At 39.0% G+C, this 26,164-nt stretch overlaps 2 protein-coding genes across 8 annotated transcripts in view; both read left to right on the top strand.

Moving 5' to 3' along the window:
• The window catches only part of CPNE1 (copine 1), a 35,278-nt gene that overhangs the window by 3,863 nt on the left and 5,251 nt on the right, over positions 1 to 26,164 (top strand). The window contains exon 2 of one of the 7 annotated variants that reach the window (XM_060616662.2): positions 2,044 to 2,096. The exons of 4 other annotated variants lie outside the window; for them this stretch is intronic. The gene's annotated coding sequence lies outside the window, so the exon portion shown is untranslated. Of the gene's footprint in view, positions 1 to 2,011; positions 2,097 to 5,376; positions 5,492 to 26,164 lie in introns of those variants that run through there. 2 more of the 7 variants (XM_060616651.2, XM_060616687.2) reach the window with 2 other exon arrangements.
• Positions 2,006 to 24,678, top strand: RBM12 (RNA binding motif protein 12). The gene is made up of 2 exons (XM_078444119.2): positions 2,006 to 2,096; positions 5,349 to 24,678. Exon 2 carries the CDS (start codon positions 5,371 to 5,373, stop codon positions 8,200 to 8,202), a length of 2,832 nt encoding a protein of 943 aa, XP_078300245.2. The 5' UTR covers positions 2,006 to 2,096; positions 5,349 to 5,370; the 3' UTR covers positions 8,203 to 24,678.

Genomic DNA, 26,164 nt, shown 5'->3' with positions numbered 1-26,164 from the left:
GTATGGATTGATATGGATATGGGCCTTCCCCTTTGCTTAAATAGAAAAGATTCACAAATTTATGCCTAGATTGATTTTGTATTTTATTTTATTATTTATTTTTAAATGTTTATTTATTTTGAGAGAGAGAGCTCAAGCAAGGGAGGGGCAGAGAGAGGGGGGTACAGAGGATCCAAACGGGGTTCAAACCCACAAGCCTTGAAACCCACAAGCCATGAGATCGTGACCTGAGCTGGAGTTGGATGCTTAATCAGCTGAGCCACCCAGGCGCCCCCCTGATTTTGGAATTTAAATTGAACAATGTAAAATTTGAACGAGGCATCTGCCAAATTCACCTGGGCCTTTCAACTTTTTCTTGTGGAATGAGACATTTCCTTGTTATAGTAATTTCTGGCAACCCTTTAGAAATTTTTTGAATGTAGGCCTGGTGTGTTCCTTTGGGCTTAACTGGCTGACTCTGATCTTGTTCCTCTCCAGATGGACATATGGAACCTTGTTGGGTCTGGAAGGGAAGAAGCTGGGGAACCTGTTTCCCTTATTATCTTCAGGGCACATGTCCTGGCCCCATACCAGACATTTTGAATTGGAATCTCCAGTAGGAGATCATCTGTTAATCACAAATGCTTAACTAGAAAATTACTCTGGTTCTGTTGGTCAAAGAGTCCAACTAGTACATTTAGAAAATAATATTGCAGAAATTCTTGCTCTTCTCATTGAGCACAGCCTTTACCTAAAGCAGGCTTTTTTCTATTTCATGCTTCCCTTTGTGACCTGTTAGATAAACTTTTAGGTGTGGCTTTTAAATAGAGTTTTAAAACTCTTTAAACATAATTAGAACTGATTTGTACAACATATAAAAGAATGGTACAGTGCTCTGGGCTTTTGAAAGCATTGTTAATGACATTTGCATAGCTTTTGTGGCAAAAAAAAAATCTCATTCTTAAGTAATTTGAGTAATTGTTTACAAGATGTTTAGCTCGTCCTTTAGAAAAAGTTTAGAGTAACACTAAAAGTTTTTAAAGTTTTACTTTTTGGTGATGAATATTAAGCACTGGTGGTATCTTGAAAGATAGTTAAAAATGTGCATCATTCTAAGTAGTGTTCTATTGGTAATCTTAATACTTAACAGTGACAATTTTTTTCTCTGTTTCTCTAAATTAAAAAATGATCTTTTGAAAGTAATTGATCATTTGGTCTTCTGTGTTGCTTGTGAATTGTTTATAACTTCATGGTTTGGGAGAAATTCCAGTAAGACATGAGTGACTCGTTTTTACTTTGGGAGGTATTCTTAATATGCCAGACATTTTTAGTTTAGTTTTTTTGTTTGTTTTTTGTTTTTATGAGTTTCTTGGAACAGTTTTGGTGTTAGAAGGAAAAAGCACTTTTAAGATTTTGAACCCCACTGGTTTTAAATAGGAATTAGTCCTTAGAGCCTGAACTTTCTCTTCATTTATATTTCTTGGTTCTTGATGCTATTTTGGTGCAAAGGAAAATATTTTGAAAGTAATTCCAAGAATTTCTATAAGTACACTTGAATTGATGACTGTCCTTTGTCTTGGAACTGTTATTGTGCAAACTTGTGCTTCTTCATCAAACATTTGGTGGGACCTAAGGAAATAGGTCGTAGTTGGACTTGTGTTGATGGAATTTTCTGGACTGGTTTAATCATCAAGTAATAAAAGTAATTATCAACTGTGAATCTGAGCTTTATGATTGTTTTCGTTTTTAATTGATTCATTCTTGGACTAATTTATGGCACATTCTTAATGTATGTAAATATATTATGTTTTGAGAGATACTCAAATTTGAAAGCAATACCAAGTAAGAAGCATGTGTGGGATTTTGGTACATGTGTTTCTTTCTTTCTTCTTTTTTTTTTTTTTATATGCATTCTAATGAAGTACTCTGGTGGTTTCAGACTCGCCTTCATAATGTACAGTTCAGTGTGGCCTGTGCGTGTTGTTTTGTGTTTCCTGCATTGATTTTTGCCTCCATTTATTCTCTATTGCAGTCTAAAAGTTGGTTTTAATTGGTTGCCCACAGGATTGACTTGGCCTCTACTTCTTGTTAAGAAAATACATCTCTTGTTTTATCAGGTAAGAGATTTTGAATAGAGGGTTTGTTTTTATACAAATTAAAATGAGATAGCTTATTTAGTAACATGAAAATTTGTGTAGCAGCTGAATTGTGGGGGATTTTCTTTTGCTTTTTTTTAACAGTCTTATCTGAGGGATGGGGGTGGGGTGGACTGGGTGCTTTGAACAGTTGTTGCTTTCTTTGGGGGTCAGTCTTATTTAGATGCATTTCTCCTGCTGAATTCCTGATTATTAGGCAGTAAGTAGCTGTTTTTTTCCCTCATTGTAGCATTCTAGACTAATTACAAATATAGGTGCTTGTTATTGGTACGGCTTTTTAATATTCCTTTGAGGTATAGGTATAGATAATGGGTCATATGTTTTAGAATACATATTTTGACTTTAGATGGAACTTTAGTGATTGGAATCTAACCCTCTTGTTAAATAACAAAGGTAGGCTCAAGGTAGTTGAAATGACTTACCTGTCAAACAGGCGCTTAGTAGCAGAATAGCAGATCTTCATATTTTTTTGGAACCTGGAAACTGTTTTTCACTTTAGATGGCTTTATGAGTAAGTCTTATGCTCTACTTTGGTTTAATCCTCAGCCCTTTTTCTAGCTGGTAATCTGGGCAGATTTTCAGTGTCATGTTTTCGTATGTACTTTGCGCAGACTTTCACTACATCCCTTCTCTTAGTAGCAGATGGCTTTTGAAGAGTTGCTGTGTGTGTCACTTTAGCCCTGTGTTTAATTTTTCTGTTCTTGGGACCATATCAAATTCCCATTTTACTGTCCCAGTGTAAACTAACATCTCTCTCTCTCAAGTCTTTTTGGGTGCCTAGACTACTTATCCATGATGTTTCCCCCATATAGTGATTAAATGATAAAGCTTTTTTTAAAGTTGAACGGGAATACTGTCTTAATTTTGCATATAGCTAATATGCTAGAGATAGTAAGGAATGAGAATTTAATGACTTGGAGTTGTCTTGATGAGCTTTCATATAGATTGCTAAGTAGTAAATAAGAGAAAAGAGTTTGTTGGTGTGATTAATTTTTTTAGTATTAATTTTTCTTGCTGACTCTTGCAAACAAAAAACGAAAGGCTTCCCTCCTCACCCAGATTTCTAGTGTTTTATAATGGTCTCATAAGAGTATTTTCTGTTTGCCAGTCCATCTTTCTGGATTAAATTTGAAAGTAGCTTTTATTTTTGTGTATGTGTGTGAGAAAACTGTCAAAGCCAAACAGTATATTTCTGTTTTGTGTACAGCAATCATAATGGTTGAAATATAATTACAGATTTTATTTCATCAAATTGATATTCACATAATATTTGACATGAAAAATTCTTTTCATGAGGTTTACAGGATTCTTAGAGCTTGCAGCAGGAAACTTTGGTCTTTTAATGTTCCTGTTTGAAAAGTGTTAAAACCAAACTCAAGTCGGTTTGTTTTTGTTTTGTTTTTAGTTTTTGTTTTTCCCTCTCCTTCCCTCCCTTTAAAAAAAAAAAACAAAAAAAAAACAAAAAAAAAAAACCAAACTCAAGTCATTTATAATTTTCCTGAGGTCACAGAGCTAGTTATATATGTATATGTTTTTTAAAGTTATTTATTTTGAGAGAGAGTCGGGGAGGACCAGAGAGAGAGAATCCTAAACAGGCTCCATGTTGTCAGCGCGAAGACTGATCATGGGGCTCAAATTTACAAACTGTGAGATCATGACCTGAGTAAAAGTCAGACCCTTAACCAACTGACAGAGCCACCCAGGTGCCTCTAATAGGTTTATATTTAAAAGTTGATATTTAAGATGGATTGGAAAATACCCTATGTTATTGACCACATAAATTTCAAATTAATATTTTTTTCTAGTCCGAAGAATTTGTTTTGTATCAGTTTACAAAGGGCTGCCCTTGCATTTACACTTGAAAGCCGTAAGAACTGAAATAGTGAAATTTTACTTAAATCTGGGAGAAACTTTTCTTTTCGACTAGTTAAACATGAGACATCTAAGGAGATCAGTGAGCTCCCAGAAATTCCACAGTAATTACATTGGGTAGGAGACTATAACAATCACTGAATAAAGTTTATATACCCTAGTTCTTTTTAAAACAAAAAAATACCGGGGCGCCTGGGTGGCGCAGTCGGTTAAGCGTCCGACTTCAGCCAGGTCACGATCTCGCGGTCCGTGAGTTCGAGCCCCGCGTCAGGCTCTGGGCTGATGGCTCGGAGCCTGGAGCCTGTTTCCGATTCTGTGTCTCCCTCTCTCTCTGCCCCTCCCCCGTTCATGCTCTGTCTCTCTCTGTCCCAAAAATAAATAAAAAACGTTGAAAAAAAAAAAAAAATTAAAAAAAAAAATAATAAAACAAAAAAATACCCTTTTTTTTTTTTTTTTTTAATTATCAGCCTTCTGTGAGAAAAATGAATGTGTGTGTGTGTGTGTATTGGTAGGTTTGGGAATGAGTCATTGGATCTGAGTTTTAATTAAAATAGCTTTGGTGAATGACACTGTAACTAGGTTCTATTTTTTGGAGTGACGACTATGGATAACTAAGATTTTGGCTATTTTATTCAGTAGTTCTTTGGATTCTTAGTATGTATTAACCTTGTTTGTAGTAACTAATTCCATATGTAGTTTTCTTTAATAAATAGAGCTGTAATGCAGATTGAAGAGTTTTAGGATGAAATATGGAATCAGTTCTCATTTGAGACTTGAATCTACTTTAGTGTTAATTATTTGTAATTCATTAGTATTCCAGTTTTCTGTTTCTCTTTTGCATTTTGAGATTGAGTCATATAAAATGACACTGATAATTCTACAAAGTTGTCAAGTTTATAAAGGAAAATGCTAAGTCACTTTTAAATATTAACTTTGATACATCCTTTGCATGCTTTCCCCCTGCAGACTGTTAAACTTTGTGTCCTGATCTGACTTATGCATTTCTTTTAAATCTTACTGAATAATTAGTGGTCTGAGTGATATAATTGGTGATTTTACTTTCATTATGGTGGTTTTTTTTCCTGAAACTTTTGAGTCATAGGACTGAACTTCTAACTGTTTACAGAATTAATGTCTTTTGGAAGTTGAAATTGTCTAGGTTTTACATTGTAAACGGCACATAATATTCAGTTTTTAGAATATTCAAATTAAAAAAAAAACAAACCCTACATTGCTTGAGATAGTTTGAGGGCCTAATAAGGTAGCTGGTCATTCTTGTAGCTAAAAACTTGGTGTGATGAACAGGAGTCTGACCTGGCCGTTGCCTTTTCTCATCTGCAGGTGTGTATGGTTTCAGCGCAGCATGGCTGTGGTCATCCGTTTGCAAGGTCTCCCAATTGTGGCGGGGACCATGGACATTCGCCACTTCTTCTCTGGATTGACCATCCCTGATGGGGGCGTGCATATTGTAGGGGGTGAACTGGGTGAGGCTTTCATCGTTTTTGCCACTGATGAAGATGCAAGGCTTGGTATGATGCGCACAGGTGGTACAATTAAAGGGTCAAAAGTAACACTTTTGTTGAGTAGTAAAACGGAAATGCAGAATATGATTGAACTGAGTCGTAGGCGTTTTGAAACTGCCAACTTAGATATACCACCAGCAAATGCTAGTAGATCAGGACCGCCACCTAGCTCAGGAATGGGTGGCAGGGTAAACTTGCCTACAACAGTACCTAACTTTAATAATCCTTCACCCAGTGTAGTTACTGCCGCTACATCGGTTCATGAAAGCAACAAAAACATACAGACATTTTCCACAGCCAGCATAGGAACGGCTCCTCCAAATATGGGGGCTTCTTTTGGGAGCCCAACGTTTAGCTCAACCATTCCAAGCACAGCGTCTCCAATGAACACAGTCCCACCACCACCAATTCCTCCAATCCCAGCGATGCCATCTTTGCCACCAATGCCGTCCATTCCCCCAATACCAGTTCCTCCTCCGGTACCTACATTGCCTCCTGTGCCTCCTGTGCCCCCAATCCCCCCAGTCCCTTCTGTGCCACCCATGACCCCACTGCCACCCATGTCAGGCATGCCACCCTTGAACCCGCCACCTGTGGCGCCTCTACCTGCTGGAATGAATGGCTCTGGAGCACCTATGAATCTGAACAATAATCTGAACCCTGTGTTTCTGGGTCCATTGAATCCTGTTAACCCTATCCAGATGAACTCTCAAAGCAGTGTGAAACCACTTCCCATCAACCCCGATGATCTGTATGTCAGTGTACATGGTATGCCCTTTTCTGCAATGGAAAATGATGTCAGAGATTTTTTCCATGGGCTCCGTGTTGATGCAGTGCATTTGTTGAAAGATCATGTAGGTCGAAATAATGGGAACGGATTGGTTAAATTTCTCTCCCCTCAAGATACATTTGAAGCTTTGAAAAGAAACAGAATGCTGATGATTCAACGCTATGTGGAAGTTAGTCCTGCCACAGAGAGACAGTGGGTAGCTGCTGGAGGCCATATCACTTTTAAGCAAAGTATAGGACCTTCTGGACAAACCCATCCCCCACCTCAGACACTTCCCAGGTCAAAATCGCCCAGTGGGCAGAAAAGGTCGAGGTCAAGATCACCACATGAGGCTGGTTTTTGTGTTTACTTGAAAGGGCTACCATTTGAAGCAGAAAACAAACATGTCATTGATTTTTTTAAAAAGTTGGATATTGTGGAAGATAGTATTTATATCGCTTATGGACCCAATGGGAAAGCAACTGGTGAAGGCTTCGTAGAATTCAGAAATGAGGCTGACTATAAGGCTGCTCTGTGTCGTCATAAACAATACATGGGCAATCGCTTTATTCAAGTTCATCCAATTACTAAGAAAGGTATGCTAGAAAAGATAGATATGATTCGTAAAAGACTGCAGAACTTCAGCTATGACCAGAGGGAAATGATGTTAAATCCGGAGGGGGATGTCAGCTCTGCCAAAGTCTGTGCTCACATAACAAATATTCCATTCAGCATTACCAAGATGGATGTTCTTCAGTTCCTAGAAGGAATCCCAGTGGATGAAAATGCTGTACATGTTCTTGTTGATAACAATGGGCAAGGTCTAGGACAGGCATTGGTTCAGTTTAAAAATGAAGATGATGCACGTAAGTCTGAACGCTTACACCGTAAAAAACTTAACGGGAGAGAAGCTTTTGTTCATGTAGTTACTCTAGAAGATATGAGAGAAATTGAGAAAAATCCCCCTGCCCAAGGAAAAAAAGGGTTAAAGATACCTGTGCCAGGTAATCCTGCAGTTCCAGGAGTGCCCAGTGTGGGAATGCCCAATGCGGGAATGCCCAATGCGGGAATGCCCAATGCGGGAATGCCCAGTACGGGAATGCCCGGTGCGGGAATGCCTGGTACAGGAATGCCCGGTGCTGGAATGCCTGGTGCCGGAATGCCCGGTGCCGGAATGCCTGGTGCGGGAATGCCCGGTGGAGGAATGCCTGGTGCAGGAGGTGAAGAACATGCCTTCCTGACTGTAGGATCTAAGGAGGCCAACAATGGGCCTCCATTTAACTTTCCTGGTAATTTTGGCGGGTCGAATGCCTTTGGGCCACCACTCCCTCCTCCAGGATTAGGAGGGGCCTTTGGTGATGCTAGGCCTGGTATGCCTTCAGTTGGAAATAGTGGTTTGCCTGGTCTAGGACTGGATGTTCCAGGTTTTGGAGGTGGACCAAATAATTTAAGTGGGCCAGGATTTGCAGGAGGCCCTCAGAATTTTGGAAATGGCCCTGGTAGTTTAGGTGGCCCCCCAGGTTTTGGAAGTGGCCCTCCTGGTCTTGGAAGTGCACCTGGGCATTTGAGTGGGCCGCCAGCCTTTGGGCCTGGCCCTGGGCCTGGGCCTGGCCCAATTCACATTGGTGGACCCCCTGGCTTTGGATCTAGTTCTGGAAAACCAGGACCAACAGTAATTAAAGTGCAGAATATGCCCTTTACTGTGTCTATTGATGAGATTTTAGATTTCTTTTATGGCTATCAAGTGATCCCAGGCTCAGTGTGTTTAAAATACAATGAAAAAGGTATGCCCACAGGCGAAGCCATGGTGGCCTTTGAATCTCGGGATGAAGCCACAGCCGCTGTCATTGACTTAAATGACAGACCTATAGGCTCAAGGAAAGTAAAACTTGTCTTAGGGTAGCTGTTCACATCAATTCTTTATAGGGTAGATCTTCATAGTGCTGTGATTAATGCATCCAGATTGTTTTCCTAGTATTTCCAGGTTAGAACCTGTGGATTGTTTCAATTGCATATAGATTGGTTTCTATAACATAGAGCATTGGTTGACTGTTTACAGAAGATTCACTACCAGTATAAATATTGCTGTATGTTACAGTAAAGCTATCTGGAGAGAACACAAAAATGATTTTGGCATACCATTAGAGAAACCATTTGTAAAACACAAATGACCATATAAAGCTTATCAAGGAGTCTCTAGATTGGTTTTGTTTTATATCATATGAGATGAAGAAAATAGAAATGTCAATAGAGCTCATTAAGGGTGCTCTTGCCAGCTGCTGAAAAATAGAAGTTGGCTACTCTTGGAATTTGGTTTAAAGCTGGACAGATTTGCTTTGTTATAGGGTCAAAGCTTTGTCTAAAGTCCTCATTTTCTTTTAAAATTGAATAAAATCTCTGTATACAGATTCACTGTATGTACCTTTATTGCTTCTTGAGGGTTCTTGCTGTATAGACAGTCCTGCTTCTGAAGTTGCTGCTTTTTTGTTTGCCTAATTGACTCATTTGTAAATGAGCAGAACTGTTCTTGTTGTTGTTGTTTTAATATAAAATTCCACACTTGGTTTGTGCTATAACCTTGAACTTTGATTTCTAATGTCACACTTAAAACTGTGTGAAATAAGTACTTTTGCCACAAAAATAAAATATGGAGTCCTCTACCTACCAGAGCCTTTTTGGTTTGACCGCCACGTTTTAGTTTAGTCAGTTTAAAAATTGTTCATGTTGTTTGGATGGCATCAAAAACCCGAAACCACTTGTAATAATCATTGCTTAAGATGCTGGATTTGAAGTCCTTTCCATGATGGACTGATATTCTGGCAATTTTGTTCTGTCCCAAATTTGTGTGAAATTTTGGCCTGTAACTAAACAAAGAGGGTCCATTTATAAGAAAGAGCATTATTATATCTAGTTTTGTTTTTTTTTTAACTGAAGTTGAAATTGTTAGCTTTGTTAGCAATAGTGTTATAGAATAAAAGATCCATAAGTGGTTCCATAGATGTGCATTTAATCCTGTTACTTTGGGGGCTTTTTGGTCTAGTTGTTTGATCAGGAGCCTATTTATAAAAATTCTTCATAAGGAGTACAAGTGCAGAGTACAAGTGCAGCTGCCAGAGGGGAGAGAATTGAGACTCTTTGCCCTTTCATACTCTTTTCTTTGGCATTCAGGACACTAAGGCAGGAGGACCACATGGGTTCTGGTTGGTAAGTGTCCTTGTCATGAAAACATTTGCCTTACAACATCCTGCTCACTGATACAAAAGGCTCTACTTATGGTTACTTTCCTTCTTAGTTAAAATGCTCTAAAGATGTGTCACATTATATTATAAACATATGGAATGGGAGATTGGTGAGATATCATGAAAAACAAATTTTGTCTTACTTGGGCCTCTGTCTTGGTTTGAAACATTCCCAACATTTCTTGCAAATCAATGTACTTACAAAGGTGTCAGCCTTTTAAAAGAAGTATTTCCTGTTAAAAAAAAAAAATAGTGCCTTTTTGGTGTTGCAAGTCAGTGGAACACTGAAATACAGAGTCTCGTATAATTTAGAGTTAAGAGTGGTAACAGTTTCATTTGTGTGATAAGATTTGGAGAGACTTTTCATCACTACAATCTTAGAGGATTGACAGTACAGGATTTTTTGTTTAGGGAGAGGATTATTTAGACTTTCAAAGAAGACATGGCTGTGTTGTGGGTCTTTTGACAATTCATGAATGCATATTCGCTTTGACAGATCACTAGATACTGCCTCCTCAACTAAAAAAGCAATATGATGTTTATATATGCTGTTCAATTTAAGTTTTCTATTAAGTAATCATTTCTCATTCCAAAGACCAAGTGCAGAAAACTTCAGCGCTGCTTGGGAGTCTTATTTCAACTGCAGTTTATTTTCCCCATTGGAGAGCTGACTATTTTCATTTTAGAAAAATGGGTTGTTTGAAGATGAAAGCCTTTTATCTTTTTTCCACAGTTTATTTTGGTTATATGTTCGTACAATCTTATTAAATATTTCATATACTTTATTGCAACTACTTTGTTATTTCTACATCTCAGATAAATGCTGAAAAGGAAAACTTGATTTCATTGTTCATCAAATTAAATAAATTAAGAAAATAGTGGTTTGTGTAGAAATTGGAGAGAACTGTGTTTCATATTTGGTTGAGTCACAACAGTGCTTCTCGTTGTGAAATGTAATTAAATGCTTTGCCCTCTGGAACTTGATTTTTGTGTATCTGAGACTTATTAATATAGTGCTAACTGCTAAGCATACTGTTCATCTTGTTCTGGGCATTGGAGTTTGAGTTTTAAAAAATTCTTGAAAATATGCTCTGTGAAATTATTCATACCTCTCTTCCTGCAAATTTTCTTATAACTAGGTTTGGGGTAAAAATGAATTTCTTTCTCATTTGCTTTGTATGGTATGAAGGATTTGTAAAGCTTTGCTTAAAGTTGTGTGCATTTGTAAACACTATCATGATATTTTCAATTTTCTGTGTAAATTTTGTCTGTTTTTGGTGACATGAACGGAAGAGAATCTTTTCCTTTAGGATTAATTCCCTCCCCACCCCCTTGCTGGGGTGTTTTGGTTTTTTTAGTTTAAAGGATTAGAGAAATCTACAAAATGTATTTTATAAATAAGCAATTTTGTAAACTTTTTCTTAACTCGGGTGAAACGTTTAGTTCACAAGCAAAATTTGGAGGTGTATTCTGTGTTTAATACTGTAGTTTGGATGTATAATTATTAGTGGTTTTTTTTTTTTTTTTTTTTTTTTTTTTTTTTTTTAACGCAACACTGTTAAGTGAAATGTAGTTCCTAGCTTTGTGCTCCAAGTTGTCAAAGCATCAACCGTGAAAATTGCATTAGGAAACTTTTTATTCACAATTTCAGAGAGTAATGTTCAGTGTAATTAGGTCAGTCTTAACACACTGGATGAAAATCTAGGGCCGTGTATGTACGTAAGCAAACATACCTTGGATAAAATAAGGATCCATGAAAGCCTTAATCAAACTCAAAGTCCTTTTTATTGGATTCTGTCATTGTGTACAGGCGTGGGTCAAGTGTTTAAAAATAAATCCACTCATCAATTTCAAGAACATTTAAAAATGAGTAAAGAAACTGTAAAGTTGCTGCTAGTTAAATCTTCTGTAAGAATTCCTGGCAGTGATCACTTTTAAAACTTTCCCACTCTTGCAAAATTACCACATTTAAGTAGTTTTACCGGCAGTTCTACAGTAGTCCAAGCTTTAGAAACCAAACACAATAAAACGATTCATTGCCAGTATGGCCACAACATTGCCAGCAAATACTGCCTTGGCATCATTCAGCAGAGGTTTTTGTTTATAAAGATGAAGTCTTGAATACTGTTCAATAAACTTGTCACAAAATAAAAGAGGCTGATGCTTTTAATGCTTTACACAAGAGTACTCTATTGAGCTATACCATCAGGGTTTTTTGTTTATTTGTTTTGTTTTGTTTTTAACTCCTACAAATACTTTGTGCCTTTGGAAAGATGGATTTGGTGATCTTGGAGGTAACCATTGTTGCTTATCCTTGTCTGCTAATGCTGAAGTGTGGAAAGAAGATACCTGGAACGGCAGGGAGGAAACTTGATTCTAGGTCAAATCTGTGGTATCCACCTTTTCAGACTTTTATCTTGTGTGCTTTGCTAGCAAGCCACTTCGTTATGTGGACTCAGAAAGTATGAGAAACCAGATCTTTTTACAGAGGGAGTCTTAAAGGGGGCTGTGAATTGTCTTTTTAAAAAACTGATTAAGAAATGGAAAAAGAAATCTTCAGAATGCATTGTCAGTTGCACATACTTCTAAAGCTTTTTCTTTTTTGTTTACTTATTCTTGTATGAGTATGTGAGGTGTTTTGAGGTGTGGGAGAGGAATCAAAAATACTGCTGCTTTCTGACATTGATGCTCTGGTTTTGTCCCTTCCACATTTGTTCAACTGCTAAAAAAAATTAGCAAATGAAAAGTTTCCATAAACTCCAGAGGCCTTAAAATAATCTGGATTGGAGTTGCAGATAAACTAGTGGGCTATTTCTTTTAACCAAAGCTCTTGAATAATATAACTTTTACCTTTATCACGAAAGTTTTTAGTCTGTTTTGAGTTTCAATACTGAAGTTGTTTTAGAGGGGTTTAGACTTAAACATATAATTCCAGGTGGTTGCTGAACTGTTCTAAAATTATGACGGTTTGACTAAGCATTTGAAAAATCACAGGGTGAAATCAGCTGCCTACAGATACCCAGAATGGCCCTTACCATCTTAAAGGGATAGACCGTATGCTAATAATACATTTCGTTTTCTTGTTCAGGAGAGAGCCCTCACTTTGACTCATTGTTGTCTGCTTTCCAGTGTTTTACAGCAAGAAGTGGTTTATCAGTTTGTGCATCGCCACCATTCTCCTTACCCCCCAAAAGTAGAGCTTTTATGGGATATGAGAATCCGAATCTAAGAATATGCTTTTTAATTAAAAAATTGTTTGGTGTCAGTTTTGTCTTTTTAGTATAAAATCTGATAGATTGCATTGACTTATCTAAAATGTTCTGGAAAGAGTATACTCTGGTGGTGGCACAATTCTTTGATGCTATAGTGACTTTTCTGGAAAACCCCTCCTGTTTGTACCTGTTCATGTAAATGTTAATTCTTTACTGTGCTTCCTGGATTTATTCTTGTTGCCTTGAGCTACTTTATGCCAGATGATCTCAGAAGCTTCTTAGAATATGGCTCCTTTTCTGGATCAGCGTAACTAACAATGAGCAACTAAGGTGGCACTGCTTTTCTACATATTGCTCTACTACTGAAGAGTACAGAAGGGGCAAAAAAAATAAAGCCACTTGATGAAAGCATTCTAGCCCCAGGGGCAGAAATCTGGTGGCAGGAAATAGTGCTGAGGCAAATCTCATTAGCTGTTATCTTTGAATTCTTTTAAGAGGCCCAGGAACCTTTCCCTAGTGAAAATGTTGATAGTTAAATCATAGATACTAAGAAAAGTTGTAGAGAAGTGGCTAAATGACACAACAGACATTGGAATTGGCATCCCAGCTGAACCAGACATCTGGATTCTGATTTTAGTAACTTAATATTTCAAGTCATTTTTCCCAGTCAGCCAAAGGCTGTTTCATGTTGAGAGAAGGAGGAGGTGACTATTTGGGGAAAATAGAGGTATGACCAGCAGTGGAACATAATTCAATATGGACAGAGTCAGATGTTGAAGAATTGTAACAGTCCCAGGAGTAAGTTGTGCTATATTCAAACAGGCTGCCCTTAGTGTTTGATTCTCTCTACATTCTGATACTGCCTGTTTCCCGCCTTTTACCTGCTTACAATACTAAATCTGCTGGTAACCAGGGCCATGAGTTTCTCACTGCTATGTCTGTAGTCTAGACTCTTAATGGTGGGGGGCTGGGGGGGGGGGGAGATGTGACCTCACTCACCATTCTTCATAAATAAGATTTGTCATTTAAGCATTTGTGCTACATACCAAATGTAACAACCACATTGTGCTACCATAAGTCACCTGTTAGTCCTTGCAGAGTGGGGAAGGTTTAAGGGTAAAGAAATTCAGCTACTTTATTAAGGGATCTTAAATCATACTAACTGGTGCTGTTGCTGATTTCATTTTCCTTTTGTTCCACTTGGAAGTGAGTTAATGCCATCCTCCACTACACTCCCCCACATACAGTGTTGCTGTACAGAGATGGTCATGTCCTTTATACAGAACTCGCTTTCTGTGGTGTGGGCCTATGGGACCATCAGGGTCCCTCTGCTATATATCTGGCTAAAGTGGAAAGACTAATGCAGCTCTTTCTGAAGTAGATGCTTCCAGTTACCTTGCTTTGATGATCATTGAATTGACAGGTTGGAATTGGAAATGTCTTTTGCCTCTAAGCTTTTAAGACCGTTTCACATGGATAATCAGCTTAGCCCTAGCAGTAACCCATGCTAACTAAATTTTTTGAGCAGTGTTATGCGCCCAGTACTTCCATGCTGTGGTAGAAAAGGAAACAAAATAAGATGCCTGTTCTTAAAGACCTAAGGTCTTAAATTATACAAGTAAGTGCTCCATTGTACTTGTGCATGTACAGGGTACACTCATGTCCCACAGGAAATGGATAAAGGGTTTCCTGGCCAGTTGCTAAATGGTCAGACAGAACAAGTGTAATGGAAGCCTTGTGTGTAAGCTGAGGGAAGGCATGATCTCTAACCAAGGTTCTTGGGGACGTAATATTAATTTAGTAAAATGAAATGATTAATTGTGTGCGGGAACACAGTGGCACTACCTAAAATGGTATTTGTTCTGGAGGCTCTTAAAATTGTTCCATAACAGTGTAGCCTGAGTGGTGTGACTGAGCTGAATGGTGAGTAAGGCAGGCAGGTAAGGGTTGGTACTAGGAGTGTCCTGACCTAGCAGAGGGATAGAATCTTTTATCTTTTTAATGACCTTTTGACTAGCTGCTGTATACCACTTCTTATAAACAAATGGCCTAATAAGACATTCATAAATGGTCCAGAATTAAGTGAATTCCTCCATCAATTTAACCAGTTGTATATAGTTGACTATCTGAAATTCATTCTTTTCTAGTTTTACATTGATTTGATATTTTTAGCTTTTCTGAATGAGATGTCCACTACTTTGTTCTTGTTATTCCAGATCAGCACTGTCCAGTAGAGTTTTGTCCAATGGAAGTGTTCTCATCTGCATTCATATGCTGATTATTAGCCACTGTAGTAGCTACTATTTTTTTTAAAAGTTTATTTATTTTGAGAGAGAGGGAGAGTGAATTCCAAGTAGGCTCCACTGACAGTGCAGAGCGAGACATGGGGCTCCATCCCACCAACCATGAGATTATGACCTGAGCTGAAATCAAGAGTTGGACCACTTAACTGACTGAGCCACCCAGGTGCCCCTGTAGTAGCTAGTATTAAATTTAATAAGCCACATGTGGCTAGTGGCTACTGTATCAAACAGCACAGTTCTACGTTCACAGAACAACAGAAAATTTGCTTTTCCATGTCTGATCTTTGGAGATTCCCCATGTTAGGCAACACTGTCCAATAGAAATAAGAGTCACTTACACTATTTAAATTTTTCTAGTAGCCACGAAAAAGGTAAAACAAAACAAAAAAAACAAGTTAATAATACATTTTATTTAACTCAGTATATCCTGAAATGTTACCATTTCAGTATATACTCTAAAAATTATTGAGTTTTTTTACCAAATTTTTAATGTGTATTTTATAGCATATTGTGATTTGAACTAAGCATATTTCAGGTGCTCAATATCCGCTTGTGGGTAGGAGGCCATCCTTTTGGACAGTACAGATTTAGAATATAAGAAAAGTTATCCCCTGTCATTTCTCTTAGCTGTGCTGCCTCTTTCAGCTGTGTGTTTACTTTTGAGTATTTGAATTTTGTTGTGTTCCTCCTAACCTTTCCCCTTCCTCTTATGTTGGCATGTTTTTTTGAGGCAGTTTATTTGCCTCAGTTAACATTTTTATGGGCTACAGTTACCTTTTTCACTGACTAACTAGGTCTTACATTATAAACTTATTAATCCTGCATCAGAATCCAGCAGCAGAAGTAGAATCTTTTCCCTTCTCCCCACCCCACCCCATCCTACACCCCATCTACAGTGGCAAGTGGGCAGATCAGTGTGTGTCTGTAATGTGGTTTCCTTATTGTTCAAGTCCTCTCTTTTATTTCCCAACTTCTCTAACATACAAATTCTGAAGAATAACCCATTTTAAGACCTCCTGTGTATCCCAAGTGGATTTATTCCAGTAAGGGGTGCTTGCATTATGAACAGTAGGTAGGTTTCTTTTTCTAAGGCTCTGGTCTGCTGCTGTTCACTCGGCTTCTTTATACCATACCTCACATTGCACACTGGAAATGCACTCGCTCTTACCAATACCCTTTTCCTGGAGTTGCTCAGGAAGGTGGTCCAGTACTGTTGTCTTCTACACTATGCAGGCAATAGGCAGGAGTCTCGTTAAAAGAAGGTAGATTAAAAGAATGTAGATTCCAGCAGGGCAGGCTGGTGGGCAGAATTGGCGGCCTAGTAGGTGTTCTATGTAAATTTTGGTATAAATCACATTTTCCTGAGTTCTACCTTGCAGAATTTGTGCTTGTTATTTAAAGTTTATTTCTTTGATAAGTCCTATAAACGTGGAGTCTAGCAGTTCCTGTATTCCTGCCCTGACGGACAAATAGAACATGTGGTAGATGCAGAATTATTTTCCATCAGTGTATAAGTCTAGTTGGTACAGGTCATGGGAAGAGACCACATGAGGCTTACTGCTCATGTGGAGTGGCCAGGTGGATTTCAGATTGGACTGGATTGCAAGGTGTGAGCTGTTGCTAAAATGGATGGAAAAGAACACATTTTTAGGCAGTTTGGTTGTGGTTCATTAGTTATCGTGTGTCCCAGGGCTAATCATTTCCTTTCTCTGGTCTTAGTGTTTTAGAAAATTAGATTAAGCTAGATAATCTGATTATACCCAGTTTCAAGCTTCTGTGAGCCTGTGTACCCAGCCTTTCTGTTTCTGGAAGTTTGTAGGTAATTTGAACCTTAAAACTAAAGAAAGGCCAGTGGAACTCAAAATTTTGGTCTGGTGATGGCTCTGCTGCTTTTTCTGAGTGTGACAGCAGTCTCACACTGCAGCTTGAGAATTTCATTAGGAGAGAAAAGTAGGGAGGGCCTTCATTCCTGCCAGTTAGGTCCTCTGGGGCAGGTGGACCAGCAACATTTTTCTTGGTTGTCCCATGAACCGACAAGTTTGATGATGATGCCACAAAAGGATCCATTTATGAGTACTGAGAATAGGATCAGTTAACACATTATTGGGCACTTACTGTATTAGTGTCAGGCAGGGCATACTTTTCCATCGTTGGCCTCATTTAATCCTCAAAATAACCCTGTAAAGTTGGCACTATTGTTATTATCCCCACCTTACAATTGGGGGAAATCCAGGGGAAAAGAAGCAAAGTGACTTGCTCAGTTTCATTAATAGTAAGGATAAGCAGATAATATTCAATCATAAGCTGTCTGCATGACTCCAGAGGCAGAGCTCCTCCTTTAACTAGTGCCTGTCCCTTACTTTTGGGAGATGTGAAGGGCCACTGGCAGCACCCTTCTGTCAGGGGTCTTGAGCTTGCTGGGGAAGGGACTCTGACCTTGCTCCAATACTCTTTATTTTGAAGTAACAGTTGGAGGCTTTGTGTAAACACATCAGAGTCCTAGGGCACAGAACTCCCACCAGTACAGTCCTATTTTGCTTGAAGGCTACGTGTTCTTCCTCAGTTTGCTTCTTTTCCCCCTATCAAATTCACTCCTCAAGCTAGGTTCTTTTTGAATAGTTGGACACCAGTTGTATTTGTTCAACTTTTGATAAGTCTTTTGGGGATATTGATGTAGTTTGACTTTAAAACTTTTTTGACTGTCACAGAATATAGTCACAGGAGAAACCCTGTGACTGTTTATTGTACCATATTTTCCCCCCTTTTCACTTTTTGTGTGACATTCACATTTTAAGCTTTATAGTATTGCCAAATACAGTGGCAACCAGACTTCTAAGTATCATATGGATCTAAACCAAATTATTGCTTAACATTTTAGTTTTAAACACAATTTGAGTAGCCTATGGTCATATGTATTAATAAAGACTGTGTAGTTTTATAGTAAGGATTTTTAAGTAAGGATTTACATATTTTGTTCAGTTTGTGACCTGTGAGGCTGTCTTTGGGGCTGCTAATTTAAATTTGGGAAATCTCTGTGTTATACAGAAGGAGAAGCAGGGGTTAAAGAAAAACTTGTCTACTGTATCCATGTCTCTTGATGAGGCAGAGAAGGAAAGGAACAGTGGTGGTGGGCATAGTTTGTCTTTTTAATCTGAAGGGAAAGGAGTATTCCATCCGTGGTGTTCTGCCCATTGGGAGCCTGTGGAGAATTTCCTGATTGGCTTTCAGGACTTGATCTAGCATCTGAGCTGCTCCAGCATGCCAAGGTAGGCAACAGGAGTGTGAGCATGGCTTTGGTTTGTTGGAGTGATCCTGCCACCCATACATTTTGGTGCTCTATTCTCCTCTTCGAAGCCCGAAAATGGGATTGAAATCTGTTTTTTTTTTTTTTTTTTTCTTTGTTAGGACTTTGGGAAGGGAAGAGGGCAGTGTAGTTCCTAAACATGAAGGAGTGCTCAACTGGCACTGAATGGATCCAGGTGGATCCAGGAGAACAGATCTGTTCTTGGAATTTTGAAGGGCAGAGTTAGAATCTCCAAGGCAGGGCAGGGGATGCCATAGAAAACAAAGGACAAGTTACTCCCTATTGGCAAAGTGGGATTCCCTATCAACAATAATAAACTGGCTAGCTGCGGGAAGGGAAGCCCTGATTTTTAAGATTTGCCCCATCTCTGTGGCTTAAACCTAAACCTTTACCAAATTCACTTACAAAATTATGTCATATGTACCACTCATCTCTTGCAAACCATACAGGCCTGCTCCAGCACACTGCTACAAGCCTCCCTCAAGGTGTTTTGAACTGCTGTCCTGTGCTTAGGTCTGTGCTGTGTGAAATAGGAGATGCTGAAGCAGTGTTTGTTCTACAGATGTTTGTTATTTTATGGACAGTCAAGGAGCTGGAAACATTGACAGTTATGGTGTAGATTGAGTATAGTAGTCCAGGGTGAGAAGTTGTTGAGTGATCGAAATATTGTGAAAAAGAGAACATATAAGAGGTAGACTTGAAGGATAAATAATAGCTAATAGCTATTGGTAATAATAGTTGCAGGATGTGATAAGCACGTTGCATACATTATATACAGCTTTAGAAAAAGATTATACCCCCCACTTTACTCTCGAAGAACCTGAGCCTTAGAGAGTATTTTGCCCAAATTACATAGGTAGGACATTGTTCTGGTGGGTGCATTAGTAGTACCTCATTGTGGCCAGGGAGAGGAGTAAGGCCAGTATTTGGAGCCTGGTCTCTTGACTGCAGAACCCATACTCTTGCCCACTACATCATGTTGCTGTTGGATACAAGAAGGAAAGTTCAGAAGAGAAGGATATGACTATAGTCCAAAGTTCTAGAGGAGAGGAGCACCGGGGTGGCTCAGTTGGTTAAGCATCCGACTTCGGCTCATGTCATGATCTCATGATCTGTGGGTTTGAGCCCTGCATCCGGCTCTGTGCTGACAGCTCAGAGCCTGGAGCCTGCTTCGGATTCTGTCTCCCTCTCTGCACCTCCCCCGCTCGCACTCTGTCTCAAAAATAAATAAATGTTAAAAAAAAAATCAAAGTTCTAGACGATGTAGAAGTCAGAATATTTGAGTTTGGTCCTCATTTTGTTGAACCTGATGTGTGTGGCCTTATCTAAATCACATTTTACCTCTCCGCCTTGAATTGAGGGACTTGGATTAGATGCTCACTCAGTTCTTTTTTATTTCTGTCAATAGAAGAAAGCAGCCTACAGGGGAGAGCACAAGAGAAGGAGGCTTCAAGTGGTAGAAGACAAAGGAAGAAAAGATTGGTGCTATATATACTTAGTTGTTTCTGTTTGCAGTTCCTGACTAGCACAGAATGGAAGGCTTGGGGGTGCTGGGGGCACATAGAAATAAGCTAGTCTTGTGTTGAGTGTTCTAGAAAGCTCATTTCTTCTTGATGGTTTCAAGCAGTAGGCTAGGACTAGATTTGGGTCGTTTCTGAGGATCCCTGGATTATCACTCCTTTCCTAGTATTAATTCAACAGACATTTACAAAGTACCTGCTATGTGTGAGTCACTAGAATAGGAACAAGACAGATTTGGTTTCTTCCCATGTTGAATTTATAGTCTACTAGAGGTAATAGATAATAAGCAAGTAAATAAACAAGTTACACATTTTGATAGGTTTATGAGAAGCTGGGTATTGTTGGGTTGGAGTCAGGGAAGGTCTCTGACTTTGTTGAACTGAGAGTGGAAATGAGACCAGTTAAGAAATGCAGACTCTTATAGACATCCAGGCAAGATATGCTGGTTCAGAATATTGGCAAATATTAGACCTCTTTTAAAAAATAAATGAGAAAGTTTTAGAGGCTTTTATTGACTCACTTAAATGTGATATTTAATATGGTTTTATAAAATTTCAGTCCTATAAAGGATGCTGAAAGTCCTATGGGATTAATTATAATGGCACCAGATGAAAAGTAAAGGAGTCTGGCTTAAGGATGTAGCTGTTCAAAGGATATGGAATAGAAGAGTGACATGAACTAGGAGTTTTAATTATGTAAGATTTCCAAACAGGTAGGCTTGGAGCTAGATTTTAAAGGAGATCAACAGGATTTGGGAGAGTATACTACTCCCAGGCATTAGATAATGTAAAGGGAATGTGATTCAAAGGATAGAAAACGGCACATTATAAGGATTTGCTTATTCCAACGAGAAGCCAAGGGGGCAGATTTGTGAAAAACAACTGTGGTAGCACAGGAAGCTCTGACTCTCAGAAATGGAATCCCATCCCATTTGCACATGTAGGTCCACAGAATTCTGATTGGGGTTTTAGTCTGGTCAGAGAAGAAACTTAAGAAAAGATAGAATAGGACTAGCTGTGGGGAAGGGGTGCAAATGGTAATAGACTAGGAAAGAATGCTCTAATCTGCCAGAAATTGAGGCCTAGCACAAGAAGCGCCTGTCCCACTGCCAAAGTGTCTTCCCCAAAGCCTCTTTGTCTCTGGGATCTTAGAGAAGCCCTGGAGGGAGGGAAAAGGCCGCAGCTCCAGTTGCCTGTAACTTCACCACCACAGATAATTACTGCTAATACTTTGTAGTTCTCAACAAAGTATCAGGGATAAACCCGTAGTTCTCCAATATAAGTCCTCCACTTAAACTTTTCCTCAACATTTTATTGTGAAAACATTGAGTATACAGAAAAGTTGAAAAAATTATACAGTAAATATCCATATATCTACTATTTAAGTTCTACAATTTAAATGTTTCTATATTTGTTTTACCACATATCCATTCAACATACCATTTATTTATTTATTTATTTATTTATTTATTTATTTATTTATTGTGGATTTAAAAGAAATTGCAAGTATCAGCACACTTCATCCATAAATATTTCAACATGTCTTGAGTTCATCATTTCTTATAGGTTTTTTTTGGGGGGGTGGTAACATTTACATACAGTAAGATGTATACATCTTAAGTGTATCATTAGATGGCAATGAAAAATGCATTTGTGGTTCACATTCCTATCAAGATGAGGAACTTTTCGATTCCCTCTAGAGTTCTCTCTTCAGTTAATACCTGCCCCTCCCCTGGGGGACATGGGAAGAATAACCACTATTCTGAATTTTTTCATTATAGATTAGTTTCGCTTGCCTTAAAACTTTGTAAGTGGAGTCTATGTATTTTATGCTTCAGATTCATCCATGTTACAGATATTAATAGTTTCTTTTTGTTATTGCGTAGTTTTCTCTTACATGTATAAATATTAAGGTTTATTCATTCTCATATTGATGGACACTTGGGCTGTTTCAAAATTTTGGCTATTATAAATAAAGCAGCTATGAACATTCTTGTATAAATCTTTTTGTGGACATAACGTTTTCTTTTGGATAAAAATCTGGGAGTGGAATTGCTGTTTGACTAGATGTGTATTTGGTTTTCTAATAAGCTGCCAAACTGTTTCCAAAGTGGTATATTTAATGCTTTCACTAGCGATGTATGAGATCTCCACATCCTTGACAACATTTGGTATTGTCAGTTTTTCTACTTTTAACTGTTGTGGTGGATATGTGATAGTATCTCATTGTGGTTTTAATTTGCATTCCCCTGATGACTAGTGCTGTCGATCACTCTTCCTTTGTATATTTCCAATCCATATATTTTCTTTTACGAAATATCTGATCAAATTCTTTGCCCATTTTTAAATTGTCACTTAGTTTTGAGTTCCAGGGGTCCTGCATTTAAATTTTAAAGCTCAGTTGTACAAGATAAGAATAGAGAAGATTTACTGCTGGACAGTAGTTCAAATGGAAAAGGCCTGAAAGTTTGAGTTGAGCAAAAGCATGTTACCATTTATTCAACAAATGGTTATAAGTACCATGTACTAAGCCACTGATATTAGGGATACAGAAATAATACCCAGTCCTAGTTCCAAGGAGCCCATAGATTATGAGGGTAGACAGACAAAAATCGAAATTTTGGTGGCAGTTTCAGTGTTAAATCACTAATATTTAATTTACTGAATACCCACCATAGGGTAGGTCCTGTTGTAGGTACTGGAAATAGGCAAACCAGATGTGGTTCCTACTCTAATACAGCTTACTTTCTTATTTTCTGTATATGGATGAAGACCATGCAAAAGCTTTGATACAGGGAATGAGATTGATGTGTATGTGTGTCAGAAGTGAAACCTGATTGGAACATACTTATGTGGCTAGATGATTAGTTAGATAAGGGTCAGGTCTTGCAGGGAGAGCCTTATAGACCATTGTAAGAACTTTGGACTTTGAGTGTTTTGTGATGCCATTCCAGAGTTTTGAGCAGAGAAGTGGTATGACCTAGTTTCTGTTTGGTTAATAAAACACTGTGTGTGTGTGTGTGTGTGTGTGTGTGTGTGTGTGTGTGTGTGTGTGTTTGCTTGCAGGAAGATGATGAAGCCATGTAATCATCCAGAGGAGAGATGATAAATTTTACTTTGGGATTGTGGGTGAGGCTTCATAAAGCAATGATGTCATAGCAGAACTTTGGATGACAATACATTTTTTTAGGCAGAAACTCAGAGGTATCAGCTTGTGCGTGTGTTTGAGGAACCAGAAATAGCTTTGGATTACTATTTGGTTGGGTGGTAGAATGGTAGGAGGTAGAGCAGACTGGGAAGGGGTTTGAAGGTTGAATTTTTAGGGATGCAGGGGCACCATATTGTTACAACTACTGCATTCTGTGTAGATGTGCCCTCTGGAGTTGTGCCTTAAGGTGACCTTGCTAGGAATTTTGGCTCTGAATCTAAGGGCCGTGGGCAGCTATGCAAGGCTTCTAATTAAGGTGGAGACTCTGGAAGCTGACATCAAGGAAGACTAGCTGAGGCAGTGCTTTAGGAGAAGCCAGAGAGGAGGCAAGAGAACTCTGGATTTAGGTACAAGTTGTTGAACCGGAGGTAGAGGCTTTGGGCTTTGAATAGTGAAGAGGACTTGAGTTGTGGTTTGGGGAAAAAAAATAATGAAGCCCTTTAAAAATTACAAAATAAACTAAAATATGGAAACAATACAGAAGTGTATTACAGAAGTGTAAGGATCATGTAAAATCCTTACCTTCATCCCACTTCTCTGAGGTACACCTAAAAGTTGCATTTCTTTGGTGTGTTGTCCACTTTTCCATGTGTGTGTGTGTGTGTGTGTGTGTGTGTGTGTGTATTTTATCAACATATTCAAATCTATTGTATATACACATACAATTGAAGTTTAACATGGAGTCCTACTTTTCTTACCATTTTTTCATATAATACCAATATAATATAGTTCTGCCTTATATTTTACCCGCTGCTGCTCAACATTCCATTGTTTTAATGTATCATAGTTTACTTAGTACATAATAGATCTTTAAGCTGTCTCAGGTGTTTTACTATTCTCAGCAATAGTGAAATGAACATCCTTCATTTGTTTCTGCTCTGCAGAGAACATGTAAAGTGAGAAGCATGGAGTCAGACTGTGATTTGGGGAAGTTGTGGTCCCACTCCTTTGGGAGAATGTGTTCTCTGTGTCTTTTCCTTGGGGAACTTTCAAAGGGAAGATCAGGTTGCTCAGAGTCTACAAGCCACATTCTAGGGGCAACATTCAAAAGAACTGGGGCTCTTTTTCCAGATATTAGCTGGGGGTTTCACTGCTTCCAGGTCAGATGGGTTCTCAGAGAGAGATGGAATAAGGCTTTCCTGTGGAAATTTAGACTGGGGAGATACAGGACAAATATGTAGAAATGAGGATTCAGCAGACTTGAGTTGGTTTGGGTGGGACTTTATGGAACTATCTAAATGGATTAAGAGAGGAGCGCCTGGGTGGCTCAGTCAGTTGAGCATATGAGTCTTGAGTTCAGCTCAGGTCATGATACCAGGGTCGTGGGATTGAGCCCCACACTGGGCTCTGCACTGAGCTTAGAGCCTACTTAAGATTTTCTCCCCCCGCCCCCCGCCCCTGCCTCTTTCTCTAAAATATTTTTTAAAAATAGATTAGGAAAGTGGTGGGTTTTCCATCATTGGATGCTTTCAAGTAGGGACTGAGATGATATGAATAGGCAGGCACTTTGTGACGCAAGCTAAAGTGTAATAATTGTTCCAACATCAGTTGATAATAGCACTCCAGATGGAGAACACAGGGCACCAAGATGGGAACAGCACTATCTGTGAACTAGGTTGGGGGAAGAATTGACTGAGGGTCAGTTTAGGGGAGGCTAAGGCTGGAGGCATCCTGGGGTATAGTGCTGGTACAGATGGTCTGCAGGTGTATGGGTCAGCAAGGACACAGAGGTAGTAACAAGTCTGAGGGTAATTATTATGGGGACTGTAGGAGGAGGGGGTTCCTTGGGAGTCATGGTGATCCATGCAAGAAGATAATGTTTCAGCTGAGGAAATGGATGGATTGGAGAAACTTGGTCCTTGATTGCCAGTCAGTTTGGAGGTGGCTGGGCTGGGAGCTGAGGCTGGAGATAGCCTTTTGGATTTCATTCAGCAAATATTTATTATCCAGGTGCTTGGGATACAGCAGTGAACAGAACAAACAAATATCCCTTCCCTCATGTTTATATTCCCTCAGTTTCCATTCTAGTTGGGAAAACATTATATATAGTATATTAGACACTGATAAATGCTAAAGAGAAAAAGCAGGAAAAGGGTATGCAATGTCAGTATTAGTAGGGTTAAAATTTTAAGTACCTAGAAAAGGAGAGCCTTTTTCTTCATAATGGAGATGATGATTTTGAATGAAGACCTAGAGGGAGTGAGGAAACAAGTCATGTGGATAATATGAGGGAAGAAACAAGCTTATTTGAGGAATAGCAGGCAAGCAGACCTGTGTGAACAGAATGGAATGAGCAAGAGAGATGTTAGGAAATTAGGTTAGAGAGATCTAGATCTTTCAAGACCTTGTAGACCATGGTAGAGTTTGGATGTTTTCTAAATAATAGGAAATCATTAGAGGGTTTGGGCAGAGGTGTGACATGACCTGACTTAACAGAATCACCCTGGTTGCCGTATTGGGAATAGTCTGTTAACGTGAGGATGGAGGTGGAGGTGGGGATGGCATAGGATAAGGGAGACAAGTTAAAGAGGCTAATGCGATAAGCCTGGTGACAAATGATGGCTTGGACTGGGTAGCGGCAGTGAGAGTAGTGAGGAGTTGGACATGAGCAGCTGATTTTAGGCTAGGAGATTGAGTTGGGGGGGATCCTAACACCATCGCAAGATGCAGGGCCCCACAGTTCGTGAGAAATCATTGGAGGAAGAAACTTTTTGGGGAGTAGTATCTGGATCATGGTCATGTTTGAGACAATGTTGGGACTGGAACTTGGATTAGGATCTGATCTGGGGCCAGTAAGAGGGTCAGAGTGAGATTCATTGGTCTCTGAGAAGATCAGGGTTGGATTCTGGGTCTTAGGAGCATTATAGTGATTTTAGGGTGAGGACAAGTTTGGGGTCAAAGTTGTTGATGGAGGCCAGTATACTTTTTCTGCATCTTCCCATCATACCAGGGTTGGTTGTACCCACCATGTCCTGTCCCGTGGAGTTCACCTAAGGAATTAGAGGAGTATGGAGGCTCTAGGATCTTCTCTTCCTTGGGTGTCATGGAGCTGGATACAGGCTCAGCCCTGCCTGGGTGA

The sequence above is a fragment of the Panthera onca genome, chromosome A3 (genome assembly GCF_046562875.1).
Source record: "Panthera onca isolate mPanOnc1 chromosome A3, mPanOnc1 haplotype 2, whole genome shotgun sequence".
NCBI classification, from domain to species: domain Eukaryota; kingdom Metazoa; phylum Chordata; class Mammalia; order Carnivora; family Felidae; genus Panthera; species Panthera onca.
This window is presented reverse-complemented; position numbering and strand designations above follow the sequence as displayed.

Coding starts and splice junctions, on each gene's coding strand:
- RBM12 (XM_078444119.2), top strand. CDS start 5,371: ATGGCTGTGGTCATCCGTTTGCAAGGTCTCCCAATTGTGGCGGGGACC.